Source organism: Primulina eburnea, chromosome 3 (genome assembly GCF_022965805.1).
Source record: "Primulina eburnea isolate SZY01 chromosome 3, ASM2296580v1, whole genome shotgun sequence".
NCBI classification, from domain to species: domain Eukaryota; kingdom Viridiplantae; phylum Streptophyta; class Magnoliopsida; order Lamiales; family Gesneriaceae; genus Primulina; species Primulina eburnea.
Genome location: NC_133103.1, coordinates 36909580 through 36922227, shown reverse-complemented (window position 1 = coordinate 36922227; position 12648 = coordinate 36909580). Strand labels below are relative to the sequence as shown.

Here is a 12648-nt window from a genome sequence, read left to right as displayed (position 1 = left end):
ATTTATTGGCAAGATTTAGATCATATCCAACAAAAACACACTGAACGGAATTAAACATATATTCCGTTATCTACGAGGATCGACATACTTGTGACTTTTGTATTCAAAAGATACCAATCAAAGCATAATTGGTTATGCTGATGTTGGGTATTTATCTGATCCACACAAGGCACGTTTCCAAACATGATATGTATTTACTCGTGGAGGCACTACAATTTCTTGCCGTTCACAGAAACGAACACTCGTAACAACTTCCTCAAATCATGTCGAGATTATTGCACTACATGATGCAAGCCGTGAATGTGTGTGGCTAAAACCGATGACTGAACATATCCAAATCTCATGCGGATTATCATTCGACAAGAAGCTCGTGATACTCTATGAAAATAATGTTGCATGTGTTGCTCAAATGAAAGAAGGATACATAATAAACGATAGAGCTAAACATATTCCCCACAAAAGAGCTTGATAAGAATAAAGATATAGATATTCGTTACATTCAATCAAGTAAAAACTCATCAGATCTCTTTACAAAAGCACTTCTTATGAAAATATTCAGAAAGCATGTATTAACATTGAGATCCGCAATCTACAAAATTTGTGAAAAATCCATTCGTGTTTACATGAGGGAGAATTTACGTGACTGTACTCTTTTCCCTTATTATGGTTTTTATCCCGTAAGTTTTTCTTAGTAAAGTTTTTAACTAGGCAGTATAAAAATACGTAATGAAGACAATCATTGTATCATGATCATCATCACAAGTGGGAGTGTTGAAAAATAAGAGTTGATATATTTGAATGTTGAAAATAAGAGTTGTAAATATTGAAAATTAGTGTGTGATGATGTATACAATGATAAATTTATTTTTGGATTATTTCCAAAAAAATTCTATAAATAGGTCTTTCAATTTGTGAAGAAAATCACAATTGAATAGAGAGAAATCTTTATAAAATATAATTTGATATATTTTATGGGTTTGATATTTTTAATTTTTTACCGAATTTTTTTTACTTTTAACAAATATATCATTTCTCCACCCAGCTTTCCTCTTTTCTTCTTGTCTTTTATACTCCTTGTTTTCTAAAAAACTAGGCCATAAACATATTGTCTTCTATTTTTTTGTTATTTGGAATCCGAATATCCAAATTCTAGTAATTTTCCTATGATGCGGGGCATAAAGTTATGATATGTATAGTTTGAGGGGTTCGATGCAATTAAAGTTTCATCTTATCTAACTCAGTTGCAGCTTTGCTCTGCAACTTGTGCGTCGAGAAGATTGAATGAATTACGCCAACGGACAGAGTGAGAGCGTCGGCGAAGCTGCGAACGGCGTCCATCTAGAGTACGCAAGGTGCGCAGGATAAGCAGAAATGCCGATTATTCATCACCCCGGTTGTAGCACGCCGTCTTTCTTCAAGCTGTGTGCACCATTCACTAATTACTGTAATAACTTCTCTACTATTACGCCGTTTGTTAAGCATTCAAAGTCTCGGTTCATATCTTTCGAAAGATTGTATTTTTCCTCCAAATTAGAGAAAGTTAGGCGAGCCCATGTTCGATTGTGCGCTGGAAATGGAGTTTTAGAGGAAGTTGGGGATACCATTTTGCCCCGGGAGCGTGAAAGTGAAGAATCTGAAGAGCTTGAATTACTTAGCAAGCCTTCTCCGAAGATAGTGGACAACGGGCCTGTCGAGGAAGTAGTAGAAAATGATCAAAAGAAACCGGACAGGGATGAAGTGTTAGAGACCTTTTACAAGTTCTTCAAACCATTTGAGGAAGAAATTGATCCCCGAGACATTGGAAATGAGAGTTCAATCGAGGAAAGTAAAAAGGTGATTGTGGAGTATTATGAGCCGAAGCGGGGTGATTTAGTGGTGGGAGTGGTGGTTTCGGGCAACGAGAGTAAGCTTGATGTGAGTGTGGGTGCAGATTTACTTGGGACAATGCTGACTAAAGAAGTGTTGCCTTTGTATGATAAGGAGATGGACCATCTGTTGTGGGACGTGGAGAGAGATGCTGAATTATTGGTGCGGGGGAAGATGGGAATTGTGAAGAATGATGAGGCGCTGAGTGGGGAACCAATGCCAGCTAAGCCTGTTGTGGAGCCGGGCACCGTTCTTTTTGCTGAGGTTCTTGGGAGAACTCTTGGTGGCAGGCCATTGCTGTCAACTAGAAGGCTCTTTAGGCGCATTGCATGGCATCGCGTGAGGCAGGTTTTTTTCTTTCTTTTTTCTGTTTGCGCGTTTAAATCTATTGTATCATGATTGACATAGACTCATACAATTGTGTTGGATTTCGATTCATAAAGTGGTTACGATTGGAAGGAGATGTACAGGTCGAGCCAAAATTCTTGTGATCCTTGTTTTGGAGATTTTTGCCACAGTTGTATTAGTTTGGATATTCAGAAATAGTGGCAAGATAATATAGGTTGGGCTAACAAATGCTATTTACTCTAGTGCAGTTTTGAAACAACCAATGCATATTATTCCTCCTTGAATGACTTCCATGACTAATAATTCTTTAGTTAAGATGCCTACTCTAGCCATTTTCGTATCATTCTTCTCCAAAAATCAACAGGGGATTGCAAACAGAGAATTTTGCTATTAATTGTGAATTTTAATGTTAGAAATTTGTGTCAGGATAATGGAGGTTGGGCCAACCAATGTTTTCTTTTTGTCTTAACTCTGTAATGGTATAACCTCTATGGTGGAAATTCTTGTGATCACTTCCATGGCACATGACAAGCAAATGGGTGCTGTCTAAATAATGCTGGTTCATTGCTAGACCAGTAGGCTAAGCTGCCTCTACTTATCTGATTTTGGTAGATGGAGGAATTGATTTTTTAATAATTGTTGAAACATCAGTATGGATCAGCCTGAAGCCGGGTGATTTCAACATAATTTTCATATTAAGATATGCTGGTCTATATTTCCAATACTGTAATCTTATCCTCCAACGTTTTGATTTTATGGGTACTATATATCGAGACATTTGTTGTTTGATCTTGTGCAGATTAAACAACTTAACGAGCCGCTAGAGATTAAAATAACCGAGTGGAATACTGGTGGCCTCCTTACAAGAATAGAAGTAAAATCTCTCTCTCTCTTCACACACACACTCACACACACTCACACACACATTGCAATATTTCACAAGCAAATTATTTGTTTCACTCAATGATTGATGCCATTTATTTTTCAGGGGCTAAGGGCTTTTATTCCAAAAGCTGAATTGATCAATAGAGTCAACAACTACACTGAACTGAAAGAGAACGTATGCAAAAATTCTGTTTCACACGTCTACCGTCTTTTCCATGATATTTTTGCATTTCAGACAGATATTGTGTTTTATGCATTACTGATGGTTAGTCATAAATATGAATTTGTTGGCTGAGCTGTTACGAGTGCACACAGCCAATCTATTATCTTTCATCTACATGTTAAGGGCATAAAGCCGCTTCAACTAAGGGGAAAAAAACTAATAATAAACTTTCTTGCATGAACTGCAAATTTTTTGAATTAATAACTATAATTGAAATGTAATTAGCATTCAAAGCCTGTGCTCACTCATCTAAGCCATTGCATGACCGATGTTCATGTTATTTACCTTTATGTTTGTTCACCAGCACATTGGTATGTTATTATGCTAATTGGCTACCTCTCTCTCTTTTTTGATTTTCCAGGTTGGACGTAGAATATATGTGCAAATCACTAGAATAAATGAAGAAACTAATGATTTAATACTCAGTGAGAAGGAAGCTTGGGTTGGTATTTTCTCGTCAAACAATCTCCTATCGTCCTAAAGGGCTTTTCAAATCTATCTATTAAAGGGCTTTTCCAATCCATCTATTATATTTGAATATTGGATTCAGTTTAAGAAAAGTTAAAGGTCGGGTTGGTAGAAACATGAAAAAAATGTTTTTATGAATTTTTTTTATTGGATACCTTTACCGATCAAACTTTCATATGTTTAATTGTTTCATTATTTTCAGCTATATTAAATATTCTTAAGGTTGAGTCGTTGAGATCCATTCCATTTGAAAGGCAGTGTAACATTTCTTCTTGGGCCGCATTTTCTGCTTCTTTCCACTACAAATTCCTGGATTAGGATGCACTGTGTCATTATTTACTTGTTTTTTTTGTGATAATCACATCTAACTTGGTTATACAATATTTAGGCGATGATGCATCTTCAAGAGGGAACACTTCTGGAAGGAACAGTCAAGAAAATTTTTCCATATGGTGCACAGATACGGATAGGTGATACTAATAGGAGGTGAATGATGTTTGTTTAGTTAGAATTTTCAATTGTAGTTTACCCGCTGATCTTGATATTTTGTTACGTCCTTGTGTTGATAAGGTATTCTTGTCGTGAATATCAACTTCTAAGAATATAATGTGAATTGAAAGATATGTTGGCTTCTATGAGCTTTCTATTTCTCAACTCAAGATATTATTTCTCGTCAATTATTTACCTGCACTATGTATCCCTATGCTTACAACTTTGGTCCTTTTTGTGCTTTTTGTAGAAGAGCATAGATTATTATCTAAATTCCTTGTCTTTTGCAGTGGATTGCTGCATATTTCAAACATAACTCGAGGGCGGGTTAATTCCGTTAGCGACGTACTGGCCATTGATGAGCAGGTTAAAGTACTGGTGGTTAAGTCAACATTTCCTGACAAAATTTCGGTGAGGTATATTATGACATTCACATGCTGTTCCTAAGTATCTTTTAGCTTGATCTATCGCTATTGGAGTCTGACAATTGGTTCCTCTAGTTGCTACTCTCTGAAAAGCTACGGTTTTATATTAAAAAATGTTTATAAATTCTTCATTATAATCGAAGCTGCTTCTGTGTTGAGGCAGCCATTTTGTTGCTACAATTTTGCTCTGACTTGAATTGTATGAAGTTAATTAGTCAATAGAAGAGGTTTTTCGTTTGTCTAGTTTGTCATTAGAACATTTCTATAAATATAAGTAAAAATTGATTGCTGGAGAATAGTTAAAAGGACTAAAGTTAATAACTACATTTTGTCTTACAGCATTGCCGACCTCGAAAGTGAGCCTGGACTTTTTTTGTCTAATAAGGAGGTAAACATTTTAAACCATGCAATTTAGTCACTCGTTTCATCATCTTTAGGGTATCTCTTATAAATATCTACTAGCAATTATCTAAGCACAGCTTCCCCTTTGTTCAGAAAGTATTTTCTGAAGCTAAAGTAATGGCAAAGCAGTACAAGCACAAAACTTCAGTCTTTTCTGCTACACGAAAACTAGAGGCTCTTCCAACATGCGGCATACCTTTCGAAGATGAAGAAAGATTGTGTGCTAATTGGAAATGGTTTAAATTTGAAAGAGACGGTGAGAAGGATTTGTGACACGCGAACTACGGAAAGAACAAGAATCATCAAATCAGGGATAAGTAAATCACTGGTAATGCTCCAAGAAATCTTGGTGGATGTTTGGCCCTTTGTGCAATTTTGCAGAACGATCAAAGTTATCGGTCATTTAACTGTCCATTAACCAAATTCAACAGAGGGGCTAATATATTCTGTAGTTTGAGAAACACTGAACAAACTGTTCTTCTCGAGAATACTTCAAGCCCGATACGATTGTTCAGTAATTTGTATGCTACATTTACTTAGGATGTAGAAAGAGTTCTTCAAACATTATTGCAATGTCATTTTTACTGTTGGTGTGATTATTTCGGAATGTAACTCCAGCCCGGTATATGTTATATACTTTCATTTTATTTGCATATTATTTATTTACACACGAAAAAAATTCGGCTCACGGGACGATTAAGAAATTAAGCCTGGTCAAATTTTTTAAAAATATTTTAACTTCGAACACAATTTGTCACGTCCCGTGACTGGGGTTAGTCGTCATCGACGTTATTCAATAATCATATAATTGTCAAACAACAAGTTTCGTAGAACAATATATACCAAAACTATTTTATTTCTCATAATCAACAAAAATAATTGTCTTTACAACTCGAACGCCAAAATAAATTAAAAAAATGTCTTAATAGTGCGGAAGCGATAATCATAAACTAATCTTTAAAACTTCGGGGATATCTAGAAATCTTCTATCATCCGCAAAATTGCTCTTCTTCCTCTTTTTCCTTTTGCTCTTTGTTCTTATTTGGGAGGAAGGAAATAAAGGGCGAGTATTTTGGTAAATACTCAGGAAGCAGGGGCCGATTGAGTACATACATAACAACATACATGATTTCGAGGAAATACCATATCATGCAAAAATAATTTCATACAACATACTTCATAAACATAGACATCCTTTTTTATACTTAAAAGCTCTCATTTTTCGAAATAACATCTAAAATTTCGTTTGCATGCGCTCTACAGAAAAATATAACATAAGGAAAATTGATCTTAAATATTTGACAGTAAAAATAGTTCAGTTTAAAATAACCAAACTCATCCAAAATCATACGTAAACACAAACGAATAAAAATATTAAAATCATCAACGTATGAAAATGTTCATCTCCTCTCAAATATCATAAATCATAACGCGGAAAGCATACGGTCCTCGGGTCGTGTCACCGCACCAGGTCTGCCTACTCAGAGTTCGGCACCTCCAGTCCCCTCACCATCAAGCTCACCTGCATTACACACGCCTAGTGAGTCTAAAGACTCAACACACCTGTATCTTAAATAACAAGTACATATACATGGCACACAATAGTGAAAAATATCATACTCAACATATATTTGAACTTAAAAGCATGAACATAAACGTGTCGTATAAAATCATAACGTATCAAAACATGTCATCATATACGTATACATTTTATTTAAATTGAATTTAGTACATTAGTTGTGACTTTCGTATCAATTCTATCGTATCAGCCTCTATTAGATGGATACATCTTTGTATAACCACGGTACCGGGCGACGGGGACATCAGCGACCCGTCCACTAAGCCTTGGCCTCAGCTCATCATATCTCATGTCATCGTATACATATACATCGTCAGTCACAATCAATTCTCATCCTTCAAAAACATCATCATATTCACCATTTAATAAAACATGCATATACATCACTTTTTCCTTAAAACCAAGCATGCACCGTATTTATCATAATTTCATAAATATCATATACATTATGCATAAACATTTAAAACATGATAAAAAAATGTGTTCAGGGTGCTGTCAGGACAAAAATATCCGACTCTGGTGCAAAATGACCATTTTGCCCCCGAAAACCCAAAATAACATTTTTAACCCTGGACCTCTAAGATTTGACCCGAAGCTTACCAAAATCCTTAAAAAATCCCAAAACATATTAAAAGTGTTTCTTAGACGTAAACTCGAGCCAGTTTCACAACTTAAACTATTTGTTTTAAAACTTGGACCGGAGTCTCGGTTTTGACCCGAATCGACTCGGAACTTAACCCAAAATTTCCAACTTTTTACCACACCATAAAAACATGTAGAAGGCCCTAAAACCTAAAAAAACAGACTCCTAAACTTTCAAAATTTAGGCCGACAAGCTGCTGAATTTCGCTCCTTATTACACCAACCCTAGTACACTTGCTTCCCAATTTTTGCGGTCTAGCCCACAACCGATGGAACTAGCCACGACTCAGTATTTCCTGGACCACCCTAGGACGTATGTAATTATTCTTCAGGGCAAATACCACTGCTGCTAGCTCGAGGTCATGAATCGGATAATTATTCTCATGGACCTTCAGCTGTCTGGATGCATAGGCTATCACCCTGTCCTGCTGCAGAACCGCGCCCAAACCGAGCTTTGATGCATCTGTAAAAACCACAAACTCTCCCTACCCTGATGGCATAGCTAGTACTGGTGCAGTGGTCAATGCTAGCTTCAGTATGTTAAAGCTCTCCTGACACTCAGATCTCCAGATAAACTCGACATTCTTCTTTGTCAAGGCGGTCATAGGCACCGCAATAGAAGAGAATCCCTGGATGAATTTTCGGTAGTAACCTGCTAATCCCAAGAAACTACGAATCTCTGTCACGCTCTTGGGCACTGGCCAATCTCTGACTGCCTCGACCTTACTGGGGTCGACCTCTATACCATCCTGAGATACAATGTAGTCCAAGAATGCCACTCTGTCCAGCCAAAACTCACATTTACTGAACTTGGCATACAACTGTCTGTCCTGTAGAGTCTGCAGTACTGTCCTCATGTGCTGACTGGGCTCCTCCATGATCTTTGAATATATCAAGATCGTCAATAAAAACTATGACAAACTGATCCAAGTATGGCTGAAACACGTTATTCATGATATCCATGAAGATGGCTGGTGCGTTCGTTAGGCCGAAGAGCATAACCATAAACTCATAGTGCCTATAACGCGTTCGGAAGGCTGTCTTATGCACATCAGACTCTCTCACTTTCAGCTGGTGCTATCCGGATCGAAGGTCTATCTTTGAGAACACAGATGCTCCCTGAAGCTGATCAAACAAGTCCTCGATCCTCGGCAGCGGATAATTATTCTTGATTGTGACTCTGTTCAGCTCTCTGTAGTCGATACACAGTCGCATGCTGCGATCCTTCTTCTTGACAAAAAGAATTGTTTCGTCACAAGGAGAAAAACTAGGGCGAATGAAACCCTTATCTAGAAAATCTTGTATCCGGTCTTTCAGTTCTTTCATCTCGGCAAATGCTAGATGGTATGGTGCCTTAGATATCGACACTGTCCCTGGCATGAGCTCAATTGAGAATTCCACCTCTCTGTGTAGTGGAACGCCTGAAACATCGTCAGGAAAAACACTAGAGAACTCACTGACTACATCCACGTCCTCTAGCCTCTGCTCGACTAGCTCAAACACTGACAGAGAGGAAATGGCGTGCGACATCTGCTGATGTCTAGCTTCAAAAAAATGGATTCCCACTGGGCGGTCTGACAAACACTGACTTCTGTCAAAAATCTATGACTGCACCATGAGAAGATAGCCAGTCCATCCCCAAGATGATGTCAAACTCTGGTAATGGTAGCACTATCAAATCTGCATGCACCGTATACTTCTGTAACATAAGCTCCAATCTCTTCACTATCTGAGAAGTGAATATCTGTTCCCCGGAAGGGATCGATACTCTAAACCCTGAATCCATCGCTACTGGTATGATTCCTAGTCCCTTGACGAAAGATTCGGATATAAAGGAATACGTAGCCCCTGAATCTAGTAATGCATGTGTGGCTACACCTGCAATAGATATCCTCCATCCGACAAAACATACCATCAAATCTAATAGTGTTGAACTTAAGGAATTTCTTATTGGTAATTAACCAAAAATCCTCAAAAATCACTGAATTACCCAAACATTATTCCCGAAAATTCGAAATTAATCCTCAAAAAATCGAAAATTGCAACTTAGCCCCTTATAGTTTCGAAAATAGTCCCCACAAACCTCGATTTTTTTTAGCAATCAAGTCCTCAATTAAGTCCCTAACATTTCTCAAATCAAACAATTACATTCTTAGTCCCAACTAGGTAGATCTTGCATTCTAATTCCTCTTTAAGTTATATGTCCCAATAAATAAATCTTCAAGCAATCATTAAATCCAAGCAATCATGCGACAATTAAAATCTTGAACAAAAGGGTTACCAGTAATCAGTGTCGAGTCTGGTTTTGCCTCGGCCTCCTCGGCATGCATCACATAAGCTCGGCCGGTAGTGGGGCCCTGGCTCCTAGGGCAATCCGCCACATTATGGCCCTCTTGTCCATAAACGAATCCTTTAAAGGTCCCCCACATAAACTTGCCGAAATGGAACCTGCTGTACTGTGGGCATGGCTGCCTGTCATCTGGCTTAGGCGCCCTTGACGACTGAGGAGGTCTCTGCTGCTCCTGCTGCTGTGGTCTCCTAAACTGCCCTTGGGGCTTCTGATGCCCATGCTGCCTCGGAGACCTAGTAAACTACTTTTTCTATGGCTGGGAACTGGACAGAGTCTGATGCCTATTCTTGTGCATCTCATGGTCTATATCCTGCAGAGCCTGCTCCGCCTGAAAAGCGCAGGTGGTGGCCTCATCATAACCTACCGACGTCATCGGCATGACGTCTCGGCGAAGGTTGGGTCTCAGTCCATCTAAGAAATGTCTCAGCTTCTGGGCAACATCTCCCGCTATCATGGGCACAAAATGGAAGCCCCTGTCAAACTTGGAGATAAACTCTGCCATAGATAAATCCCCCTGTCGGAGACTCATGAACTCCCTTGTCAGGCGACCCTTGACGTCCGCTGGAAAATACTTCTCGAAGAACATCTCTCTAAATCTGGCCCACGTGAGAGTAGCCACATCCACTGCATGTGTAGTTCCCTCCCACCAAAGGGATGCGTCATCCCTCAGCATATAAATGGCGCACCTGGGCCGATCGACATCCCTCATCTGTAGGTACTCGAAGTGTAACTCCAGAGCCCTAATCCATCCCTCTGCCACGAATATATCGATGGTAACTCCGAACTCTTTCGGGTTAAGCCGACGGAACTGTTAAAAAACATCTGTCTGTTGACGGGGGTACCTGCTGGCCTAGCTGGGCCTGCTCTAGGAGCTCGCTATCACCTCAAGTACTCGAGTAGCTGGGTCCCCTAGCGGCGACAGTCGAGGTCCTCTGCCTCCTCGAAGAATCTCATCCTGCCTATCTATAATGGGAGCACGTCTGGGAGGCATATCTGAATATAGTCCAATTTATAATCGTAACCCATCAAACAATTAATGTAGTTTTTTTTTTAAAAAAAATAATAGACCTTAAATCGTAAAAGCAGTTAAACCTATACAGTAAATCATCGTAAAGCGTAAATCATGTTTACATGCATGTGATAACAGTAAATCATTTAAAACATTTAAATCATAAAAGCTTATAGACTTGAGGCTTGAAGACTGAGTGACAGAAGCTGGTGGTGCAAAACCCTATACAGGACCCTTGCTCTTACACAAACTGTGATGTCTACTCCTTTAAAAGTGTTGAAATATATATATTTTTTATTTTAAAAAAGCTTTCATTTTCGAAATAACATCTAAAAATTTCGCATGCATGCGCTCTACAGAAAAATATAACGTAAAGAAATTTATCTTAAATATTTGACAGTAAAAATAGTGCAGTTCAAAATAAACAAACTTATCCAAAATCATACGTAAACACACACGAATAAAAATCTTAAAATCATCAACGTGTGGAAATGTTCATCTCCTCTCAAATCTCATAAATCATAATACGGAAAACATGCGGTCCTCGGATCGAGTCACTGCACCAGGTCTGCCTACTCAAAGTTCGGCACCTCCAGTCCCCTTACCATCAAGCTCACCTGCATCACACACCCCTAGTGAGTCTAAAGACTCAATATACATGTACCCAAAATAACAAGTACATATACATGGCACATATCAGTGCAAATACCATACTCAACATATATTTCGTGAACTTAAAAGCATGAACATAAACGTGTCGTATAAAATTATAACGTGTCAAAACATGTCATCTCATGTGATCATGTACATATAAATTTTCTTTCAATTGAATTCATTCATTAGTTGTGACTTTAGTAACAGCTCTATCTTATCAGCTCTATCCGATGGATCCATCTACGTATAACCACGGTACCGGGCGGCGGGACATCAGCGACAGCATTACCCGTCCACTGAGCCTTGGCCTCAGCTCATCATATCTCATTTCATCGTATAGATATACATCGTCGGTCACGACCAATTCTCAACGTTCAAAAACATCATCATATTTACCACTTAATAAAACATGCATATAAGTAACTTTTTCCTAAAAATCAAGCATGCACCGTATTTATCATAATTTCTTAAAAATCATATACATGATGCATAAACATTTAAAACGTGATAAAAAATGTGCTCAGGGCGCTGACACAAATCTCGACTCGAATGCAAAATGACCATTTTGCCCCCGAAATTCCAAAATGACTGTTTTACCCCTGGCCCTCTAAGATTTGACCCGAAGTTTACCAAACTCCTTAAAACATTCCAAAACATATTAAAAGTGTTTCTTAGACATAAACTTGAGCATGTTTCACAACTTAAACGATTCGTTTTAAAACTTGGACCGGAGTCCCGGTTTTAACCCGAATCGACTCGAAACTTAGCCCAAAATTTCCAAATTTTTATCATACCATAAAAACATCTAGAAGGCCCTAAAACCTAAAAAAACTGACTCCTAAACTTTCAAATTTTAGGCCGACAAGCTGCTGAATTTTGCTCCTTATTACACCAACCCTAGTATACTTCCCAATTTTGCGGTCTAGCCCACAACCGATGGAACTAGCCACGAGTCAGCCTTTCCTAGACCAACTTAGGACATCCCTGAACCTACTGAACCTACACAATCAGCCTCATGCATGAATCATAGATAACCCGATCGAGGATCACCCCAAACGCACACCACTCTCCATCTTCCTACCCCATGATCGATCGACTTCGTGCCTTGTCCCAGCAATGGTCGAGCCTTCCTAGGCCATGGTTCAGACCCACCAGAGTCTGTTCCATGGCTTGGTTCTGCCTTTGCACCGCTGGTTCATGCCACACACTCGATCTACTCTCCCACGAGCCAAACACCATGGAACTTCCTCGGTCCCTTCCCAACTCGACAAGGCTTCAACTCCACCCTAATTCCCCTACTTATTCAGT

General features: G+C 38.7%; 2 protein-coding genes across 2 annotated transcripts; one reads left to right on the top strand and one right to left on the bottom strand.

Annotated features, from left to right (window-relative positions):
* The first annotated feature begins 1209 nt into the window (after positions 1 to 1209).
* Positions 1210 to 5753, top strand: LOC140827560 (protein PIGMENT DEFECTIVE 338, chloroplastic). The gene is made up of 8 exons (XM_073190257.1): positions 1210 to 2214; positions 3014 to 3088; positions 3203 to 3274; positions 3684 to 3764; positions 4179 to 4276; positions 4570 to 4695; positions 5044 to 5092; positions 5200 to 5753. The coding sequence occupies exons 1-8, from the start codon at positions 1372 to 1374 to the stop codon at positions 5377 to 5379; spliced, it is 1524 nt and encodes a 507-aa protein (XP_073046358.1). The 5' UTR covers positions 1210 to 1371; the 3' UTR covers positions 5380 to 5753.
* Positions 5754 to 8921: 3168 nt separating this feature from the next.
* On the bottom strand, positions 8922 to 10386 carry LOC140827320 (uncharacterized). Its single transcript, XM_073189969.1, has 3 exons — positions 9959 to 10386; positions 9609 to 9910; positions 8922 to 9205 (listed from the first exon to the last, which is right to left on the bottom strand). The coding sequence occupies exons 1-3, from the start codon at positions 10384 to 10386 to the stop codon at positions 8922 to 8924; spliced, it is 1014 nt and encodes a 337-aa protein (XP_073046070.1).
* Positions 10387 to 12648: the final 2262 nt, after the last annotated feature.